Here is a 22,880-nt window from a genome sequence, read left to right as displayed (position 1 = left end):
AGCCGCCGTAGGCTAATTGTTAATGCAATTTTGTTGTTGTCATTAAAACTATTGTTTATTTATATTTACTACTACGCAAGTGTGTATATTATATTTGCGAAATATGAAACAATTTCCTCAGTCAAAAAATTTAAACAAGTCAAGCAAGTTTGTTATATTTTTCTCAAACGGAAAGCCTCCAGTCGTTGTGCGCTCCCTTAAGCTTTATACAATATCATACGTATTTTCGAAGCACAGTTGATGTTTCTATTTCGTAGTCACCTCGTGTATTTCTTTCCCAGAGCTCAACAATATTTACAAAGTAATGTGTGTGGCCTTGTTTTTATTTAAATGTATAAATAAAATAAATATTTATAAAATCGTGTTTTCAATCCACCTGTAGCGCGATCGGAGCATTAAATCAAATAAGGTGACAATATTAGCGGACGTTTTCCCACGAGCATTGTTTATTGTTAAAACTCTACCACGTGTCTATGATATTGTTAGCAGAATAGGCTGATGTTTCCGCGTGTGCCGTGGTGTAGTACAGCGACGTGGCTGCTCGCCTTTCGAAGCGGTAGCAAGCGCTCCTTTCTAAGTTATACATTTTATAATGAACTGCGTTCAATTCGCATTTGTCAATTAATAAATTAATGGGTTAGATACCTACTCTATAAACAAAAATAAATGTTAAAAAAATCATGAAACAGTTTTATGAATATTAAATATGTCTAAGTTATTCAAACGTATAGTTCAAGGTTGTATTTATTACACTGTTACTATGACCACGATCCGAATCGATTACCGAACTAATAGGAATCGGAAAATGTGCTCAAGCGACAATACATTCTAACGCGATGTCTTCAAAGCTATTTTTTGCGTAGTTCTTATTAAATTTTGATTCGCTGGAATGGACATATACACATATCTCGTAGTATCTCGTAGTATCACTCAACTAGTCCTATTTATTAATAATTTGTGGTTAATTAAGCCGCGTCTGCCCGCGAGCAGTCGTTATACAAATACGATTACGATCATTACACATAATCTCACGGTCCAAACACATGCTTTATTTATATCGAAATCATACTTCAGACAAGAAAATTTTTTCGCTTCGACTTGAAGCTGAACAATTAACGTTTTAGACAAACGAGACGAGTATATAACAACAAATATTTTCAGTGACAGCCTTCGGCTGAACTATTGTATTACCTAGGTAATACAATCTACAATGTTTTAGTAACTGTAATTAAAAAAAAAAAAGTATTCATGTACTTAAATCCTGAAAAGTGAGTTATCACTGTCACGATGCGCCGGCTCTGAGCCGGTGACATCTCGCTTTCTTCTTCTTCTTCTTAAAAACATTATTTGATTTGTCGTTTAATATTATACTGACGTTAATAACATAAAAGTATATGTCATTATAATTTTTAATTAAGAAATATTCTCGCGATTATTATTATGTTTGTCGTTCTTTATAAAATATTAATGCGACTATATTTGATGTTGCGAAACAGTAAAGATATTTCAATAATTCATGAGTTCTAGTTCTCAGAGCGTTCATTGCAAATGATTGTTCTGCTTCAATATCTACTGACTCAATAAATCAAGTTAATGAGATTCATCTTGTGGAAAGAAGTCTGCTTAAATATTTGTTGGTCTCGCCTAAAGTCGTATAATACGAGTATACAAGTGACCTTTTTTAAATAAAACACTGAGTCAATCAACAATATTAAAATATTACGTTTATCACTACCACGTGTCCGTAATGTTTCCATGTAGATTATTTGTAAAAAATAAATGAAAAAATTATGAATGTTGATAAGAAGTCTTATTCATAGTCGAGAGACAAAATCACTTTTGTTTTTAATCGTTCGTGAAGTCACACTAAATAGGTCATTAGAGTGATTTGAAACTCGTTCCTAGATTTGGTTCGTTGCGAGCTTGAATTTGAGTGTGTGAGTAGGGATACGACCACTATACATTGCCCAGCGGCTCGGAGCTCCGGCTCGGACTCGGGCACCGATGATTGCCGTCCCAATGGGATCAGGAGAATGAAGCAATAGGGAGCGCACCTGTTTGTGCATAAATTTGTGTACTTTAATATTCTGCACTGTTGCCTAGTCATCGAGGCAAGTCGTTTTGCTAATCTTCGGTCAGGAAGAATACATTTTCATAATGTTCTCTGTTTGTATTGTTGTTTCAATGAAGCTAAAAACCTACAAATTATAAGTCATTTTAAGCAATGTAGGGAAGATAACCAAAAGAATGGAATTCTCGTCTGTCGCCAAATTCCTCAACAGCGTTATACAATTGACGATATAATGCAACAAACTGTTATAGAGATCACGTGTCTATGTCTAAATCTTATCTTGATTAAGCATTATATGTCGAGATTTCAATCAAGATACATTAAAAGTACTAACAACATGTATTGGTTGTAATAACAATTGTTTTATCCAATGGGTGCAAGCTAATATAACTCTTATTGGATTCGGCACAAAAGTTACTACAGCTTCCGAAACAAAATACACCTCTGGCCAAAATCAATATAAACATTAATAAAAAGTCAATCGGTATTGGCATATATAATGTGCCTTTCCACTATTGTGTCAGCTTATCGTTACATCGCATTATGAATTTATAATGTCGACCATGAGAATATCGGCTTAAGGCTTGTAAGGTATCAATTATTTACGATGTTTTTTTTACCAAGAATGCCAACTTTGAGGTTAGTTTTGTAACCACGTTAATGCAATGCCCGCTGCTCTAAGTTAACGGTTTGGAGTGTATCCCACCGCGTTGCTTCTATGTAAGTTAGTAGATAAACATATGTCTGTATCACAACTGAAAAAAGATATTTTCTTTCATCATCGAGCACCAAATATATCCTACACAAATTTAAAGTCTCCACTGACCGGCTAATCAAAGTCAAAAGAGATTGATTATTGACTGTCGAAAGTCTACCGCTGGTTCGGATATAAACACCAAAGAAGGACCAGCGAGAAAAACTCAGCGGTATAATAGTAGTTACGAGTTTGTGCTTATACCTATTGTTAAAAGTATGTACGACACAATTTCTGGAAGGATCGTTTATGTTTTTGCGTACATACAATCTCACCAAGAAAAGAATTTAATTGTCAGTCACGCTCGAAATTCTAACACTGCTCATACTCATGGTTGGGATGTCGCCTTAATATTTTTTTCTGTAGTCGTTTGCATTACTTGCGCCAAATTAATTTTCGATATGCTGAGTTTTTATAGGTCGCGCTGTACATATGTATTTGTACGTCCCACTCGTTGCGTTGTATTTGTTTATTTACATAATCGGTTTTGCGCTTAAACGCGGCGAAGGTTAGGTTCCTTTGTTCGGCGCGTCACTAAGTATGATATCTGTTATTACGAGTAACAATACTTGAGTGTATCAATGATTTCCAAGCAGACGAACGTGTCAAGAGGATTTATTTTTCAGTTGAGTGTAAAAGACCACAGCTGTACAAAAGCTCTGCAGCTAGAAATATTGAAGTGAAGGGATTTATTTAGGTGCTACACTAAGGTCTTAGCAGCAGCTATTGCGATGTAAGCTGTACTCGCAGCGCACCATTTCTATTCCTCGGGATTTACACTTCAATGATATTATTTTTCCATCAAGCTTAACTTTATCAACTATAGTTCTATAAAAATGCCGCAACAACAAAGATTAATTTAATAAATTTTGTTTTGGAAGCTTTTCAAGAGCCTCGAAGAAGGAACTAAAGATTTTATTTCGAACTGAGTGTTATTTATTGCACACAATGTGTAACTAAGTAACATATTTACAAGTATTATAGTATAGTCACAAAATATTACCGCATAATAGAAAATGTACCCTCTATCTACTCAAGTTGTACAAGTTGCTATATTTTCGTGCTTGCCTTTATCCTATTTACTTTGAGTCAATGTAGTATAACGACTGCATGGAAAACGGATATAGTAGACGTAGGCCAGCTGCCTGATATTTCTGGGTTAGCCTTCTACCGTCATGAGACCTATTGATGAATGCGCTTAACAAAAATTATCTTAGTCGGCTCTTACGAAATCTACGGGCCGGAAGAGAGCGGCTCTACTCTGCTCTGCCGCCTGCCAGCTCTGCCGGTCTCCACATCATCCGATTTTATTAATTATATAATTCATCGCAATTAAAACATGTATCAAACTAATATCATCAAGTTCCCGTCAAAATATACGAACATACTAACCACATGTCCGACGGTCGCGTGTCAAATTACTGGCGCTTCCTGTGCTATTATCGCTCTTATGTTTAGCCTTCACGTTAATGATGATCGTGACGTCGCAATTTATGTATTAAATAAGTTATTAAATTAGAAAATATTTATAATTAAATTAGCTAATTATTTGAATTGTGGTGATTATGGTCAGACAACTCGGTGCCGTACCGCTGGTGTGGTCTAAATGACGATAACTTAATATGACCACAAAAGAATCGATAAAAACAACATCAATGTACAGGAGCCGTTATTACAAAATGTTGTCTTTTGTTTGCGTGTATTAGGCGTTACATATTACGTTATATTAGGAAATATGATTAAGTATTTGTACCTGTAGGCCGGCGCTATTAGGCGAGAACTGTTCGATCAATCCCACGTCTAAATATTTTGTAGATAATAGATTCAGTTGTTGAGCAGGTACATGTATCGCATAAATATTAAATATACCATTGAACTGAAATGAAATTCTTCATGTTTACACATTCCTCGTAGTTAAGGTACTTACTTTAGACTTACATTTATGTACTAACATTTATGCACTTTAGAATTACAATATATTGACAACTTCTTAACTTAAGAAATTTCATTACAAATAAACCATTTTATTGGCATGATCCATGAAGCTGTAGCGTTTTATATTAACTTCGACTTATGTTAAGAAAACAGTATAATAATATATATATATATATATATATATATATATATATATAAATATATATATATATATATATATAGAGTATATGTAAATGATATAAAAGCGAGTACTAGGTAACTTCCGTGCAGGATATGTTCCATGCAGGGATTGTATTTAATTAACGATATAATTTCATTTTTGATAAATAATAACTACTGAGTTTTTCCAAGTTCTTTTTGACGCACTCTGCATTCCAAGTCGTCAGTCGATAACTACACGAAAAGTGTAACACGACGATTTAAAAGTGACTTCTCGAATAAAGTACGTTTTGATTTAATTTGATTGATTTACAAGCTAGCCAGTCTTCGTATGCTTTCCACTATATCTAGTAAGAACCGTTCGTCCAGCTCGTGATTGCGCGGACCGCTCTCGTGCTGATAAGGCACGCGCGATGATTACACTGAATAACTATCGGCTTAAATCATCAGATTATCGAATAAATTCCAATCGCGTGAAGTGTTTCAGTCGAAGTAATCAAAGTATTGGTTAATATTTAACACTACTTTCCTATTTTATCTACGACGTGTAACATAATGTCTAAATTTTGAATTAAATTCACAGAATAATATCAGTTCATAATGAGATATATGTCTATTCGACACTAAGCTGTCACGGGTAACGACGGACTGTTGCGAGTAGCTGTACCTGCTCGAACTTTATAATACGATAAGGGTTACAGCTAATATTTATATTTCACCGTTTCATTTCTAACTAACTAACTATTCGGCTTCGACCGATCGATCGGATAACCAAGATTATAGAGCGTTCCCACAGACTGTTTTGTATAAAATTCTTAGTGCTCCTCTAAGTTACGAACCGAAACTCTTCTCCAAAGCCAAGTGTCTATGCCGATAGTTTAAGCTGTGCATTGATAGTCAGGTAGAAATGCATGAGAGAAAAATAGTATTGTAATACAAACGTTGAGCAGATTCATTTCAATGTACTTCCGGGAGATGATTCAATTTCATAGTTAATGTGAATATTAGAACAATAAATGCCAATGTGACTGTGTGTCTGCTTGTTACCTCATCATGATTAAACCACAAGACCGATCGTAACGAAATTGGACAGAGAGGTATCCTCGGTGCAGGATAAGTCGCTGGACACTGGACACGGGCGGAGTCGCGGAGAACAGCTAGTAGCTATATTAACGAAGTCTCCAAGGCGATAAGTGAGCTTACTTCATGGTTGAAGTGAGTCAGATTGCCAGTTTAGACAAGTGAGGGTCTGTGAGTAATTGTTACGTTGTTTCCTTGCTGTTATTACGACGTGTGCAACGTGTAGTACCGAGTACATACAGACGAGTACAAACGCAGCGACTCATATAGTTTTGACCTTTTTCGAAATATTGTTTTTGCAATTTTTAACCGACTTAAAAAATGAGGAGCGATAATCGATTACTCGTTAATTGCTCGACTGATTTGAATAATCTAAACTTTGTTATATCGAGGTTGGTTCCCAAATCGTTCCACATATTTTATTTATATTATACAGATAATCTGTAAGAGTCATAGTTATTCGGCTTTCGTAAACGAATGCCTTTCATGATTTTTTTTATAGGACAGGTACAATTTACACAACATTCACACAACATACGCTTTAGCCTATATTGTGAGTTGAGACAAAAAGACCATTATAAATAGAGTTTAATTTTGACCATTTTTTTTTGGTTTGCCGATGTATACATAAGTAAACACTAAAAGAACATATAATATAAAATTTAAACTGGTACGGCGGTAATGTAAAATCCTTTAAAAGTAAACACAACTTATTGGAAATAAATTACTGTAAACACATTATTACGTTTCAGTTGAGAAAAATAAAACAGATGTTAACAGCTAACAGTAAGAACGTATAAATTAAACTGTAAAAGCAACGTATAAATTAAACTGTAAAAGCGGAACTGCGTAACTTAATAACTAAATAAATTAGTGTAAAAAAGAAGCTTTTAACATCTAAAACAAAATGAAACCGCTACTCAAAATAATAATAAAATCAAAATCTTGTGTAGTACTTAACCTATATACTCGCAATAATGGTTATGACAATATTTTTTACGGAAAATAATTGAACATACGATATCTACAACTCGAAGTAGCTATTAAAATCAGCCACAAACTTTCTTTTTATAAATTTGAATATTATTTTAGGACCTATGAGAACGTACAGCCACTTTAAGAACTTAGGAGGACTAAATAATCTGTACACAAACAGTTCCGTACACTCAGATTGTATGCAATGTGAGTGAATCTTCTCAATAGGTGTTGTGCTTACAGTTGTAATTATAACGTCATCCGTTACTACGCATCTTTCAATTATCGAGTGAACCAATATCTTAATAATATATTACAACACGCAAGCCAATCTTTTACAAATTTTACAAAAGTATATTCATTAATTATAATTGTAATGAGATTTTAGCATATTTACTAAGCGGGCTAAGGCGTCCTACAAGAGGATTGTTTCAAACGGAATCGTTTTTCCGTGTATCGTATAAGTATGTATATATGTATATGTGTGTAACTGCGTAATCTGTACAAAGTAGTTTTTGCCAATCTCGCAAACTTCGTGTATGATATTGTTTTCTATTGAAACGGTAATGTGGGAAAACGTTGCTGTATAGACATTTCACCACATTCGCGTTCGGAGTGAGCGAGCGAGTGACGAAGTTCAACGTAAAATACTGCTGTGAAATAAACATATTATGATGAACTTGAGCACATTTTTATAAATGAAGCTCACCAAGGCGATATATATGGTAACGTATCTTTTAGGGATAAGGCATCTCGATGCAAGCACACTGACGCATCTTATTAACTTATCGCCACACACGCGGTCGTAGTGTTGGTACAAGCAATAAGTACGTAATCTTTGAAATCATTTAATAATAACAATATTTTAAAAAAAAACACGATATTTGCATGCTCATGTGGCTTAGAGGTTCATATGAATTACTTTTAATAGAAAGGCGAGATACCAAAGTAGGCAAATGAATGCGGTCGCATTACGAGAGACGGTCAAGCGAAGGGGACTCTATGGAGCAGACTCCGAGCCATATACGTCGCTGGGTGACCTAGAGCACGTCTAAACTGTGATAATTACTACCTCACACTAAATCAATACATCGAATTGTCAAAAATCATCTTCTTTATAACGCACAAACCAAAATCACTGCACAGGCACTATTGTATTGTAAGTAAGTAAAGTAAACATCTACTGTACTGTAAATGAGTACGTTCATATTAGTTGACACCGAGTAATGTAGAACCGAAGCGCCACTCCCAGAGCTGCTTATCAGTCTATAAGATCACGGACACTTGATTTGTTTATAAAAGAACAAGACATTTCTGAACTTTAGCGTCAGACGTCAAAGGGGCGCGTTGAAACGCGATAACTTGCTTGCGAAACGAAAATTCTCATGGCGTTTCTCATTTTTTACAACGTGACTAAAACATACTGCTGTTATTGATGTCAACTTATTGTTTCAAATTAACTTACTCTTGTAAAATATCATGTTCGTACTCATATCATTTGTAACTAAACACAAAATGTGTTCATCTTGCTTATTTGTTTATGTTTGCTAACAGCTGATGCCGCTGACAAGAAAAAACTAAATATCGTAGGCCTAGTTCGTATTTAGAAGCTCGAGTTAATAGCATTAAAGTGGTTCCAAGCCCTGAGCCTGCCGATGTACAGCGTTGTGAAACATTCCAGTTGTACAATTAGGCCATTTCAAGCTTAGACCTAAGAATGTGAGAGGCGATTGCTCAGATAACTATTTGCGAATAAAACTATTTCCTAATTTAACTGATATATAGTACTTTTATCATACAATACTTTATAATACTTATATCAAAATGACATTTATTATTATATATAGCTAAGTTTGACGTGTGTCTTTCGATAATATATTGTGTCTTTTAATAATACAGTATTGTAGGTGAGTTATGCATCATTTTTTTCAAAAAAGAAAAGAAAATAAATATTATAACAATACTCTGTAGTGATTAAAGAATCACCGTGTCTGTATTGCGATATACTTAGTAGTAAATTTGAAGTTATTTCGAATATTCCTAAATTATATATTTTTAAGACAATATTAAACGCTAATCGCTTTCATTCCTGAAGGTACAACGTTATTGACTACGTTCAATAGTTCATGCCTTACATTAATTACTATATTAAATATTTATCCGACTCAAAAACATTTTAAGCCCACTAATTATATATGTATAAAATTAAGTACCTACTGGAGGCCTTGGATCGGTTGCAGCGACATGCAGTTTGCAGTATTGGCGACGAAAAGGTCACAAACACCCTCGAGCCTTTACAATTGCGTCGAGAGATAGCAGCGCTGAGCGCTTTCTATCGACTGTATCACGGCGAGTGCTCTGAGTTATTCTCTCTAATTCCTGCTTCCCCTTTCCTTCGTAAGTCTACTCGTGCTGGCTCTCGATGTCACCGCCTAACTATGACATCAATTCCATCGCGCACAAAGAAATTTGGCAACTCCTTTTTTGTCGCACGTCCAAAATATGGAATTCTTTACCAGCGCACGTGTAGAGGTATCTCGCGGGCCGGCAAGGTGGGGGCAGCTAGTGCAGGACATTCGTCCCGACTGTACTGGCCGTCGTCGCGTTTGGACTCTACTACCACTTACCATCAGGTGGAGTAGAGTCATTTGCCTTCCCGGCAAATATAAAAAATAACATCTGAAAATCTATGAATATTTTCAGCGTTTTCTAAAATTAGTCAAACAGTTGATCGGTACTTGCGCGGTGACTAGCACTAATGTAGATCACCAAGTAATTTTGTTGAACGTGTTTACACGTGGACTCACAAATGAGTGCCTGGAAGTGAAAATATATTCTTACTACTATTTGGATTTATCCAGAAGTCAAATAAAATATCTAGTCAGTTAATCAATGTTTAATATTTCCAATTACGTCTTTCTCGAAAGTAACTTTATTATTTGTTTGTTACTGCTTACTTATATACTTCTTTATAGGTAGCTTAATAATGAACACTTAATAGTGTTTTTGCTTATTAGAAACCGTGCGTGTCGTGCACGAAGTGTCGTTCACTGCGCATGTGCCATTCATGCTAACTTTTCCTAAGTATGTTTAGGTGCAGTCAATTATTTACTGCTCGTGGTAATATAGTCTATACTGCGATTTTACTGAATTCTGAGCTCTCATTATAACTATAGGCTTTTGTGACTCTCCTTTTTATTTAAAATCTGTCGAGTAGCATCAAACCCCTATTCAGTGTGCCACTAGAGAATATTAACTATTTTACATTGCAACAGAAACAAAACTCTTTGTAAAGTGGTTCGTTTGTCAACTTAACATGTGTAAGGCTCAAAAAACGAATATGTCATGGGTTTACTTAACTATCACAATGCATTTTGATCGAATATAATGAAATCCACGACCCGAGTTCTGGTGTTCGGTATGTGGTCTTTCTGTGTACTGTTTTCTGTGTGTCACAACGCGTCGTTATCATTTCGATAGTCTCGACGATCGAGTATTTTCACGGAATTGTTTCAAAGAAAGTTTTGATAATAATGTTGCATATCGCGTTCGATCTCACTCACATCATGTCAAGGCGACGGCGACAATCTGGCTCGTTTGCATTTCATCTCAGCCTATTGTCTCGATTTGAGGTGAAGGATGCCGGCAAACAGCGATGCTTGATTACATCTAATTATTGTCATGCAATCACATTTTAAGGCCGAAACATTTGTGGCTATGAAAATATACCTTGTCTTCATTTTAACTGACTTACGGTTGTTTAGGGTGTAAGGTAGGAGTTAAGGCAAACAAGTTAATCAAACGACGCTTACACAGGACTGTCCTTATAATAATTAATTAAAAAAAAATATTTTATATCATGATAGTATCTACTAATAAGACATACAATTAATCTGTACGTTCATTAAACTGACCACTACAAGTAATAATTCATTATCTTTTTTTTGAAGTATCATTTTTCATCACTATTTCTGCTTTCTCTTCTAGAAACAGCCTCTGTGTGTTTGTGTGAAACCGAAAGTGAATTGTTGCGATAGTTTTGTTACGTTTTATACCAAGAAGGTATAATTTGACTAGTGGGTTGTTTAAGTTATTATAATATTTCGCAGAAATAACTTTAATTAGCTTAAGAATTGCTTTTTAACTGTATCTGCTACTTTACCGTTATTCTTAATAGTATTTTTGTAAATATGTGACGAGACACAGTTGAGACAAGTAATTTTTCATTTTCTATGGACATATTGTTTAGTTGTATAAATTTATTAATACATATTTTATAAAAGTTTGAAATAACAATATTGAGAATAAGTACATTATTTTTTCTTTTCAGGTAGCGTCCGGCGAACTACGACACAGAGCAGCGTGAACACGACCCGGGACTCGCAGCTACTGACTCTTCTCGCAGCAAGGAGGAGACAGTTGCTAACAGGGAGGCTGACCAGTCACATCAACACCATTGCGACCTTAGCTCACAAGCCTCACAAGTAATTACACCTTTTAAATAATTTGTATGTAATACCACACAAGCCCTTTGAAATTGTACACAATATTACTTTTAATTCTTAAGAAATGTTATTTTTTTATCATTTCTAATATCACTAAATATTAAAGAGATACAATGCAGAAATTGTTACAATAGCACTCACGTCTATTTTAATAATTTAAAAATAAAGACAATAGCCTTGAATAGATCAGTGTAACGCAATCATTTTGGCTGTATCTAGTAAATATTTAAATAAACATTAAAGGCGCTATTTATACAGAATACATATAAATCGGCTAAAAAAGCATTTTATTTATTTCAGGGGTAATACTACGTTCGCTCAATTGGAAATCAAAGATTCGAACAGCTCCGTTGTAAAGAAGATTATATTCGACAATTCTAGCAATGAGGCTATAGCACCTACATTGAGACTTGTCTCCCGTGAAGGCAATAGAGAAACACGACAGGAAGTAAAACCGCATGAAATAAGGCACTTATTTATACCTCGAGTATTATATCAAGAAAATAAGAGTAGAGCGGGGTTTTTAAATAATAGAAGAAAAGAATTAATTAATAAAACTCTTGTAGTAGAAACCACTACGGAGAGCAGTATTGTGTATGTCCCTCCAGAAAAATTGGAAGGCCTCGACAAAGAAGTTGAATTAGATCCAGAAGAAGAGTTTCAGGTTGACGAGTCTAATCATGGCCTTTATTTGCTTAATTATTCGGATACAGACAATATTACACAAAGTCATCCAGATTTAAATAAAGTTGCATCTAGTAATGAAATTAAAGATAATTTTAAATTTAATTATGATACGACTACAATTTCATCAATTCAAGAGAATGAAAAAATGACAACATTATCAGATAGACAGGAGAAAGAAGAAATAGCAGAAGTAAATACAATAGCAAACAGTACTAATATTCATAAAACAAGATCCGAAAATGTAGACAGTGACAAAGACAAAGGAAATCATACTTTATTTATGTCAGAAGAGATTTACAATCATTTTCGACCTCTTGAAACAGAATTACCTGATGAAGAAATGGCCCCATTTATATATTTTGGTCAGAAGCTTGGAGGTCCAGGTTTCAATGATAATTTAACAAATTCTCCCTTTTTGTCAGCATCAACAAAATCAGTTAATTTCATAGCAACACCTACAGAAAAGCGAAAGTTTAACTCAAGATATTCTGCTACCGAAAAATATAGAAACAATAGCGCTGGCGAAGAAGAAATTAACGAGGATATGGATGTTTCCGTTGTAAAAAATATCATAGAAAAAAATAAAATAAGAAACACGGTAAAAGGGCCCGCACCAGCGCGACACGTAGGATTAGTTAATGCTTATAGAAAATATTCAAGTACAACACAGTCGACTCCAAAGCCACAGTCGATTGCTTTACTGAACGTAACCGATTCGATTATACAAAATGTTACGCCGGAAAATTTATATATAAGCAAAGAAATTTCACGCTTAAATAGCACTATACTTTCAAAAGACTCTATTCTTAATAGCAATTTCACAAAAGACATTTTAATAAATAAAACAAATCTCACATCGTCGTCCCCAAGAAACTTTACACGAACGTATTTTAATTTACGTAGACGTCCATCTAGGTTAACTACTTTATCTAATACTGAAAATGTCTTACCTGAAACGACAAATACGACAACAACCGAAAAAGCTTCAACTTCCGTTTACACTGCTGTTGTCACATCTGTGTCAATAACTTCTTCTATAAAAAGTCATAATAAAACAGATTCTTTGGCTAAAGACTCTGATAATAATACTGTAACTGAAAGTATCGAAGAATTAAAAAATGGTACAATTCCAAAGACAATTTTATTAAATGAAACAGAAACAACTCTTTTTTCATCCTCAACGCTGAGGCCAAATAGACATAGAATTAGAATAAGAACAACAACTACTGAGGGCCCTTTGAATTCCAATCTTAGTTCAACGCCCATGACTTACACTCAAAAACTGTCAGAACCTGCTGTGGTTAGTGACCGATACATGAGTGACTTTAGACAAGAAACGACTACTTCGAAAATATCCGACAGACTTGCGACTTTATTTGGACTCAACGATCATGAAAATACGACAAGTGGGATAACAGCGAGACCAAAAAATAAATTGCGACGACGCAGACCAACAACAACGACTAGTACAACCACTACTACATCTAATTCTTCTTATGCTTCCTTGACTACAACATCTAATGAAGCAGAACCTACCCGACCAGCAGTTTTCCTTGCAACTACAATACCCACAACCCAAACCATTGACACTACTGAATATACGTTCAAACCACTTGTCATTACATCGCGAACTTCATCAGAATCAAGCTCCAAACCTATTGTATTAACTTTACAAACGTCTAATGAATCAAATGGAACAGCAGCTAACAACAACACTACTGTTGAGAGGGATTCACAAAATGAAGATGTTGTAATAGAAGCTGAAAAAACTTATACTGCATCGTATGTTTTAGCTGGTCTTGGGTTTCTTCCGGTCATAGCTGTTGTAGGATTTGTTTTAAGAAATATTCTCAATAAGAAAACCAAAGAAATTGATACCGAATATGAAGGCTATTTTGACGACGGTGGTGATATAAAGAAGGAATCACCGATAACTCCAGTTGCACGGCCCCCCATACCTACACCAACTAAACCTGATCAAAAATGGGAATTTCCAAGAAACAAACTACGATTACAGACCTTACTAGGACAAGGGAACTTTGGGCAGGTAAATAGATTGATATAAGAAAAAAAAAAAACAGTTTAAAAATAGTAAAACTAATGAGACTTGCTTTGATGGTGGTTTAATATTTTCTTCATAGGTATGGAAAGCTGAAGCAGACGATTTAAACGGTCACGATGGGTTAACACGGCTAGTCGCAGTGAAAACTATAAAGGAATCCGCTTCACAAAAAGAGAAGCAGGAACTTTTACACGAAATCTACATCATGCAGAAGATTGGAACACATCCGAATGTGGTTACGCTTCTAGCCTGTTGTACTGAGCAAGGTTGGTACCTCCTACAAAATAAAAAACTATTTCTTAAGCACACAAATAACAAATAATAAGCTAAGAAATCGCGATAATCGCAACAAAACGTACAAGACACGCGTACGATGTTGTGACTTACAAAGCGGGCGAACAAATTTCTTAAGTAGTTTTTATAAACTTTATAGAAAATATTTTATTTTTTATTTCAGAGCCATATCTACTTATAATGGAGTATGTAATGTGCGGTAAGCTGCTAACATACCTACGCGAGCGACGTTCCCGGCCTGACCGTTTTAGCGGTAGTGGAGCCCTCACTTCGCGCGATCTCACCGTTTTCGCTTACTGCGTTGCGAGAGGCATGGACTATATCGCTTCCAAAGGGGTTAGTTTCCACTAAGGTTGGATAAAATGATTAAATTGAAAACTACTCTTGTATCTCGGGTAAGGGGTTTTCTGACTACACATTGGCTACCCACATAAAACGATTGAAAACATAATTAAAAAATACAATAAAAAAGAGTATGCAATTGCGTCGTTTGACGAACGTTTAATTATTTACTTTAAAATGAGACGAGACAGTAATATTATTTTTCCCTTTTCAGATCGTCCACCGCGATCTGGCAGCCCGAAACGTGTTAGTGGATCACAACAAGTTATGCAAAATTGCGGATTTTGGCATGTCGCGGAGTGCGGGAGCGTCCGCGCGCGGCGGGCGCGGCGCGCTGCCCGTGCGCTGGATGGCGCCCGAGGCGCTGCTCTACAACGTGCACAGCCACCACACCGACGTGTGGGCTTTTGGTATTCTATTATGGGAGATCGTCACGCTCGGTACGTCATAACGTGATTATTACGTAAGTGTAGCTGCAGTAGGCTCGTTGATATTGACGGCCGGGCTGTTCGTAGGTTCGACGCCGTACGCGGCCATGTCGGGGCGTGAGGTGCTGGCAGCGGTGGCGGAGGGCTACCGGTTAGAGCGTCCACCGCACTGCAAACCTCAACTGTATCGCGCGATGCACGCATGCTGGCACGCTGACCCTTCACAGCGACCTAGCTTTGCGACACTTAAGGCGCAGCTGGCGGAGCTGCTGGATAATGAGCCCGCAGAGGGCAACTACGTCGATCTGGACTCGTTCTACCAAGAGTCTTCAGTCTACAGCGACCCGTCGGCCATTATAAATGACGACGATGGGCTGTCAGCCGAGTACGACAGAGAAAGGCGGTGTTTTAGAGAGTAAGTGCTGTATGTCGTCTCCTTCATATGTTTCGTGTTATTAAAAAATTTAAAATAACGAGTTATATACATAGATCATGTGTAATATTTTTTAGTTACTTTTTATTTTCTTTAAATTACTATTTGCGTGTTTAAAGTCTAGTCTAGTGCTTAAAGTTTTTATGTTATTTCAGATTACAGACGGGACCACCGACATTCGAAAATAGAGCCTTTAATTTACGAGATGAAGAACTCCGAAACAAATTCAGCATCGGGACACCGCGGATGGGAGGATTTGGAATACGGGATATAACCTTCAATGAAAGGAACTTCTCCGACGGAGAGTTCAATGACCGAAACTTTCAAGACAAGAACTTCCCGGATCGAAGTTTTACCGATAAAAACTTTAACGATACGAACTTTACAGAGCGTAAAGATGGCAAACTATCGACGTCTAGTTTCCACAGAGAGAGGGAGAGAGAGAATCCATTGGTCAGTAGGAACAGCTTTAACGGGTTCCCGCGAATTGGGACAAGGGAAAACCATTTTCAAATGACGCCAGAAGGTCGTAACAAGCGAGTGTCAGAATTTGAATGCGATATTTAATTAGTGACATAAAATAAATGGATTCATAGATTCGTGAATTTAATTAGGTCGCCGTAAAATATCTTTGTAGATAAATTCTTCATGGGATACATGACTACTTTCTGAATTTGACCTTTTGCGACACAAAGCAAACGAAAATTTATTTTTGTACACATCGTTTCCAAGCCGTTTGTCTTCATTGTAAGGTTTCACATCTAATCCACCTTGAAGTTTTATTCGTATTTGTAGGGTGATAGAAACTACAATACAATAATATAATACAATCCTACGTAAAAGTATCTCTTATTTAAACGTTATTTTATTTTGATTGGATTTTAAATAATCTTTTTCCCTCGTCTAAGCCAAGCGAGCTCATGACAAATTATGCTTTAAGATTTTATTTCAATCGATCTGTGACTTAGGTCTGTGTTGATATTGTAAATAAATTTAATTTATAACAGTATTCGTTTGCAGTGAACTTCTTGATGTCTAACATTAGATAATAAATATTGTAAATAATAATTATGCCGTTATAAAATAAGTCTTGTAATATATATTGTATACAGCACAGTAATACGAGCTTCTGATTTTTGTTAGATACAAAGTGTGAAAGGATTTGATATATTAACCCTTTTTTTCTGTACTCTTAATCTGTTTTGGTTTTTAGATTTTTCATTGTGTTTTGTACGAGTTTACTTATCTTTTATTGAAGTAACAATATCACCGTATTAATAATATTTACCCATTAATTTTGGTGCTGACAGTTATTTTTTGTATTCTTGTCTATTGTTTCTGTAAATATTTAACAAATTTTAAGCATGTGTTACTAGAAATAAGGTTTCTTTCATTTCAAATCTCAGTTCAATATTATCTTCTAGTCTCTAAAATGTATAATTCTATTGGATTGTTAAATGATCTGATTATTGGATAAGTTTAAAAGATTTATTTTCAAATAAATAAAGTATAAATTTTTTATTATTTTTTTATTTTTTTACAAAATAAACATTTTTATCGACACAAGTTAAAAGTAAAAACTATACAACACATATAATAGAGATACAACTATACACAAACAACACAAAAACAAATGCAAAAAGTTTTATCAAAAATGTTACACCCCGTCTTATTGCCCCTACCGATGACAAGAGGGTTGGTTCATTTTTCGCCCAGAGAATGGGTATTGCGATTCAAAGGGGAAATGCTACTAGCATTCTTGTCACTTAGGGTCCGTTCACACAGACCGGCTCGGAGAGGAGAGCAGATTTTTATCACGTTGGAAACAGTGTTTTGAGTGATTGTAGTAAAGTTTATTTTTGCATTTGCACCTTTTTTGTCATTAAAAATGCCTGAACGCGCTTCGTGTGAAGTAATAAAAGGAGCCGACCGGCTCCGCTTGCGTGCTCTTTCTCGCTCGCACCCGCTTTCAGATCTCTTCCAGCCGGTCGATGTGAAATAGTTGGCGGCTCCGCTCCGGCCAATTCCAAGCGTATACGACCCGGTCTGTGTGAAAAGAAAAAAGCAGGCCGATGCTCTCCGAGCCGGTCTGTGTGAACGGACCCTTACACGCGGTCACGATTTGTACAGTAACTATTTATAAATTTTTATTTGTTATTATGTAAGTCTTTAATGTAACTATATAGATATGTAAATGTTTTATACAGGAAAAAAATTACAAATATTGTACCAGGAGTGCGATTCGGTAAATACCACGATCAAATTCTAATTTTATTTTTCATATCCGAACTCCGACTCTCATTTGTCATTCTATTCAACAATATTTATTTATAACTAGCTGACCCGGCAAACGTTGTTCTGTCATATACTTTATTTGTGTATACTAAATATTTTGGTTTTTAAATAAAAAGTAACGAATTTAATGTAAGTATGTGGGGATGGGACCTGTGACAGAAACAGGAAAAAAAAAGCGCTGTAGACGATGACCGCCCATAAAAAAAAAAACACCAACTATTTATTTTTTCAATTCAATGTATTTCATTAATGTAATGGACATATTCATTGTTTGATTAAAACTTAAACATTTTATCCTAAAGAAGTTAATTAATTTCGAAAAGCAATTGAGTGTACGATATTTTTTTTTTGATTGTTCTCGGATGGGCAAACCATCCGAGTACAATGGCGTGGCATGTTCTCGGATGGTTTGTGGTCAGGTCAGGTCAGGTCAGGTCAGGTCAGGTCAGGTCAGGTCAGGTCAGGTCAGGTCAGGTCAGGTCAGGTCAGGTCAGGTCAGGTCAGGTCAGGTCAGGTCAGGTCAGGTCAGGTCAGGTCAGGTCAGGTCAGGTCAGGTCAGGTCAGGTCAGGTCAGGTCAGGTCAGGTCAGGTCAGGTCAGGTCAGTCAGTAGAGGAGTAGAGGAGGAGGGAGAGGCGGGTTCGTCCAGTTTCGGTGTCGATGCTGGGCGGACAGACTTCGGTCACCGCCTTCTCGAACTCGTTTCCCCATCCAGGCGCCAGCCTGTGGTGGGACCGAGGGCCTTGCTTCACCGGCCGGGTCGAGAGGAGAAAACCTCAATAAAAAACAACAGGTGGGTCGCTCACCCAAAGCGACGGCCGCAGGTGGGGTCGCGGTGGTGTGCTAACGCGTTCCCGTAACCCCGCCACCATGCGGTGAGAAGGAAACGAGGAGGTTTTAGTGGGTAGGACGATGGCCTTCTGCCCCGTGAGTCCCACATACCCGTCCCGGTCGTGTCCGGGCGGCAGGCGTAAATGCATTTCCTCCTCGAAAAAAAAAAAAAAAAGGTTAGGTTAGGTTCGTGGGATTAAGTATGGAAAAATTTATAAAGAATACAAAAAACAACAACGGACTCGGCGATCATATGGACAACGATAACATGGCGGTGGAGGCGGGCGCCCCATTGGCGCGCGCCGAAACCAAAGACACTCTCGTGTCCAAAAAACTGGTGGTCCGACTGGAACGACTCTCAGAGTCCGACTCGTCGGCCACCAGCATGGTGATGGTCTCTTCGAGAGACCCCGCCTGTCGTCGGCGGAAGGGCGAGAAGCGGCCCTGTCCTGGGCCGGAGAGCTACTCCGGCTCCGAGAGCGACGCGGGTATGAGCGAAGGCGGCTTCTCGGGGTCAGGCATCAGCAAATGGCTGAAGCCCTCCCCCAAAAGGGGGCGTGGTCGACCGCCCACGACGGGCGAATACGTCGGTCTCGGGCGCTCCCGCGAGGAGCTAAAAGCCGCTAAGGCAAAGGAGCGGCGGTACGAGGCGGAGGACGCACTGGCCGCGTACAGTGCGGCGGCCAAGGTGGCCACTGAAGAAAGGGCGGCCCGAGCAGAGAAACGCCAACCCGGCGCGGCCGTGGACGTGCCGCAGACGTCTGCCGCGCTGGACGCGGCGGTGAAGGAGGCGCTCGACGTCGTTCTGCAGGTTGCCGACAGGTCGGGCAACCTGAAGGGTACGTTCGTTCGGGCCCTGAAGTCCGCCGCCGTCACCATTAAAGGTGCGGTGGCGGATCTAAGGGCCCTCACGGTGACGGAGGAGGTGGCGCGACTGGAGGCGGCTAACACGCGACTCTCCGGCCAACTGGCCGAGTTGCGCCGGGAAGTCGCCGAAATGCGCCAGCGGCCGGTGGCGGCGACGGAGGCGAACCTCCAAAACGTCATGGAGGAGGCGCTGCGCGCGAACCGCGAGCAGTTCAGCACGATGCTGAACGCTCGCCTCGAGGGCCTCGAGGGCCGCCTCCTTCCGGAGCCTCGGCTGCGGCTTCCACTCGCCGCTGACCGTAGGGTAGCGCAGGCAGCGGCCGTAGCCGCGGCGGGAAAGGAGGCTCCAGCCGCCTCCCACGCAACCTAAGCCCTAAGAGAAGTATGGCTGCCCAAGAGGCGGCAGCCAGGAGGGTGGCTCCTCAGTCGTCAGCGGAGCCGGCCGCCACTCCGGCCACGTGGAGCGCCGTGGTCGCTAGGAACAGGCCAAAGAAGGCAGAGAAGCCGGGCGCCAAGCCAGCGGCGGCGAAGCCGACTTCTTCCGGGGCCACCAAAAAGGTCCCGGTTACGAGGAAACTCCGCCCCCCTCGCACCGCAGCGATAACGCTGACGCTGAAGCCCGGTGCTGAGGAAAAGGGGTGGAGCTACGAGAAGGCTCTGGCCCTGGCCAAAAGCCGGATCAGCCTCCGGGAGGTCGGCTTGACGGCGGTACGGTTCCGGACCGCGGTGACGGGAGCGCGGATGCTCGAGGTGCCGCCGGGCACCAACGAGGCCGAGAAGGCGGCGGATGCCCTGGCGGAAAAGCTCCGCGAGGCCCTCAGCCCGGAGATCGTCCAGATCCATCGACCCACAAAGTGTGTCGAACTAAGGGTACTAGACCTGGACGACTCCGTGACGGTGGCGGAAGCCGTGGCGGCGGTCGCTGAACAAGGCGGCTGCCCTACCGGGGCCATTAAAGCGGGCATCATCGCTCGCGGCTCGAGCGGCTCGGGCTCTCTGTGGCTGAGCTGCCCCGTTTCGGCCGCAAAGAAGGTCGTGGAGGTAGGTCGCATAAGGGTCGGGTGGGTGTCGGCGCGAGTCATGCTGCTCGACCCCAGACCGCTGCACTGTTTCCGGTGCCTCGAGCGGGGGCACATGGGGGCAAAGTGTGACCGGGACGTCGACCGAAGCCGTCTGTGCTTCCGCTGCGGTCAGCCCGGTCATAAGGCTCGGGAGTGCTCCGCCACCGTAGCCAGCTGCGTGGTCTGCACTGCGGCCGGTAAGCCAGCTGCCCATGCCGCCTGCAGCAAGTCGTGCCAGGGCGGAAAGGGCGCCGCGCAGAGAAAGAAGACAGGGAAGGTGGCGACGAAAGGCCCGGTAGCCGCGTCTCCACGCATAGAGGCGGAGCCGATGGAGACCGCGCAGTGATGGCCCTGCGCTGTCTCTAGGCCAATATCAACCACTCAGCCAGGGCCCAGGACCTCCTAGTCCAAAGCATGGCAGAGTGGCAGATCAACGTGGCGGTGGTATCGGAGCCCTACTTCGTTCCCTCGCGGGACGACTGGGTCTCCGACCACGAACGGGTCGTGGCGATTGTCGCCCCTGCGGTCGCTGGCGCTCCGGCCATCGAGGGTGTGGCCAGGGGCAGGGGGTGCGTGCTGGCCGTCGTCGGCGGTGTGACGGTCGTCGCCGTCTACGCCTCGCCCAGTCGGAGTCTCGCCGAGTTTGAGCAGATGCTGGCAGAGGTCGGGACTCTGATCGGGCAAGCGGCGCCCGCACCGGTGTTGGTCGCGGGGGACTTCAACGCCAAATCAACGGCTTGGGGTTCTCCTGTGGCCAATGCCCGGGGCGAGGTGCTCGAGGAATGGGCGGTCTCGTTGGGGCTGGCGGTCCTCAACAGTGGGTCGGAGAGCACGTGCGTGCGGCGGCAGGGCGAATCGATCGTGGACGTTACGTTCGCGTCCAACGCCCTGGCCCGCCGTGCTCAAAACTGGAGGGTCGAGACTGGCGTGGAGACACTGTCGGATCACCGATATATTCGGTTCGATGTCTCTGCGTCGGCTCGTTCGGATGTTCGGCCCACTGTTGTCGGAAGAACGAAAGGTCGTCCGCGTTGGTGCCTGGGTCGCCTCGACGGACAGTTGGCGAAGGAGGCGGCCATCGTCGAAGCTTGGGGGGCCGGTTCCGACCCGGTCCTCCGGATCGACCAGGAGGCCGACCGGATCGACGGCGCCTTGTCCCGGGTGTGCGACGCGGCGATGCCGAGGGCTAAGCCGCACCCGCAACGTCGGCGGGTGTACTGGTGGCGTCCGGAGCTCCGTCGGCTGCGCGAGTTAGGTTAGGTTAGGTTAGGTTAGGTTAGGTTAGGTTAGGTTAGGTTAGGTTAGGTTAGGTTAGGTTAGGTTAGGTTAGGTTAGGTTAGGTTAGGTTAGGTTAGGTTAGGTTAGGTTAGGTTAGGTTAGGTTAGGTTAGGTTCTAGGGAGGATCCTCCCGAACGTGGGTGGGCCAGGAGGTGCCTGCAGGCGCTTGTACACCGGCGTCGTGCGCTCGATGGCGCTCTACGGGGCGCCGATATGGGCGGACGCTCTGAGCGCCCGTAACGTCGCCTCGCTGCGACGTCCGCAGCGAGCGATGGCGCTCAGAGCGGCTCGGGCGTACCGCACGGTGTCGTACACCGCGGCGTGCCTGCTCGCCGGAAGCCCGCCATGGGACCTCGAGGCCGAGGCTAACTCGAGGGTCTATTGGCGGATCAAGGCGGCAGTGAGAGCGGAGGAGAACCGGCCCCACCCACGTGAGGTTCGGACGTGGCGAGAGGAGGCCCGCGAGAGGGTATTCGCCGAGTGGTCGGAGAGACTGGGTGTCCCGGGTGCTAGCCGGGACCTCGTTGCGGCCATTCGGCCGGTGCTGAGGAAGTGGGTCGAGCGCAAGCACGGCCCACCCACGTATCACCTCACACAGCTTTTGACCGGCCACGGTTGTTTCGGCCGGTACCTGTGTGAGGTGGTCGGTAGGGAGCCGACGGTGGAGTGCCACCATTGTGGCGGAGGAGCCGTGGATACGGCGGAACACACGCGCGTAGAGTGCCCGGCTTGGGCGGAGCCTCGCGCGGTCCTATCCACGGCTGTAGGTGGGGACCTGTCGCTTCCGGCCGTCGTCGAGAAGATGGCCGGAAGCGAAGAGATCTG

General features: G+C 41.2%; 1 protein-coding gene across 1 annotated transcript in view; it reads left to right on the top strand.

The window, feature by feature from the left end:
- Window positions 1-17,246, top strand: part of LOC126768779 (uncharacterized) — an 89,739-nt gene extending 72,493 nt beyond the window's left edge. Inside the window, exons 2-8 of the mRNA XM_050487083.1 lie at window positions 11,305-11,458; window positions 11,780-14,213; window positions 14,308-14,494; window positions 14,686-14,858; window positions 15,079-15,304; window positions 15,380-15,707; window positions 15,881-17,246. Of these exons, the coding sequence (XP_050343040.1) occupies window positions 11,305-11,458; window positions 11,780-14,213; window positions 14,308-14,494; window positions 14,686-14,858; window positions 15,079-15,304; window positions 15,380-15,707; window positions 15,881-16,292 (3,914 nt within the window). The 3' untranslated portion in view covers window positions 16,293-17,246. The remainder of the gene's footprint in view (window positions 1-11,304; window positions 11,459-11,779; window positions 14,214-14,307; window positions 14,495-14,685; window positions 14,859-15,078; window positions 15,305-15,379; window positions 15,708-15,880) is intronic.
- The last annotated feature ends 5,634 nt before the right edge of the window (window positions 17,247-22,880 follow it).

The sequence above is a fragment of the Nymphalis io genome, chromosome 5 (assembly GCF_905147045.1).
Source record: "Nymphalis io chromosome 5, ilAglIoxx1.1, whole genome shotgun sequence".
Lineage (NCBI taxonomy): Eukaryota > Metazoa > Arthropoda > Insecta > Lepidoptera > Nymphalidae > Nymphalis > Nymphalis io.
Note: the sequence above shows the minus strand (reverse complement) of the source record. Positions and strands in the feature narration are given on the sequence as shown.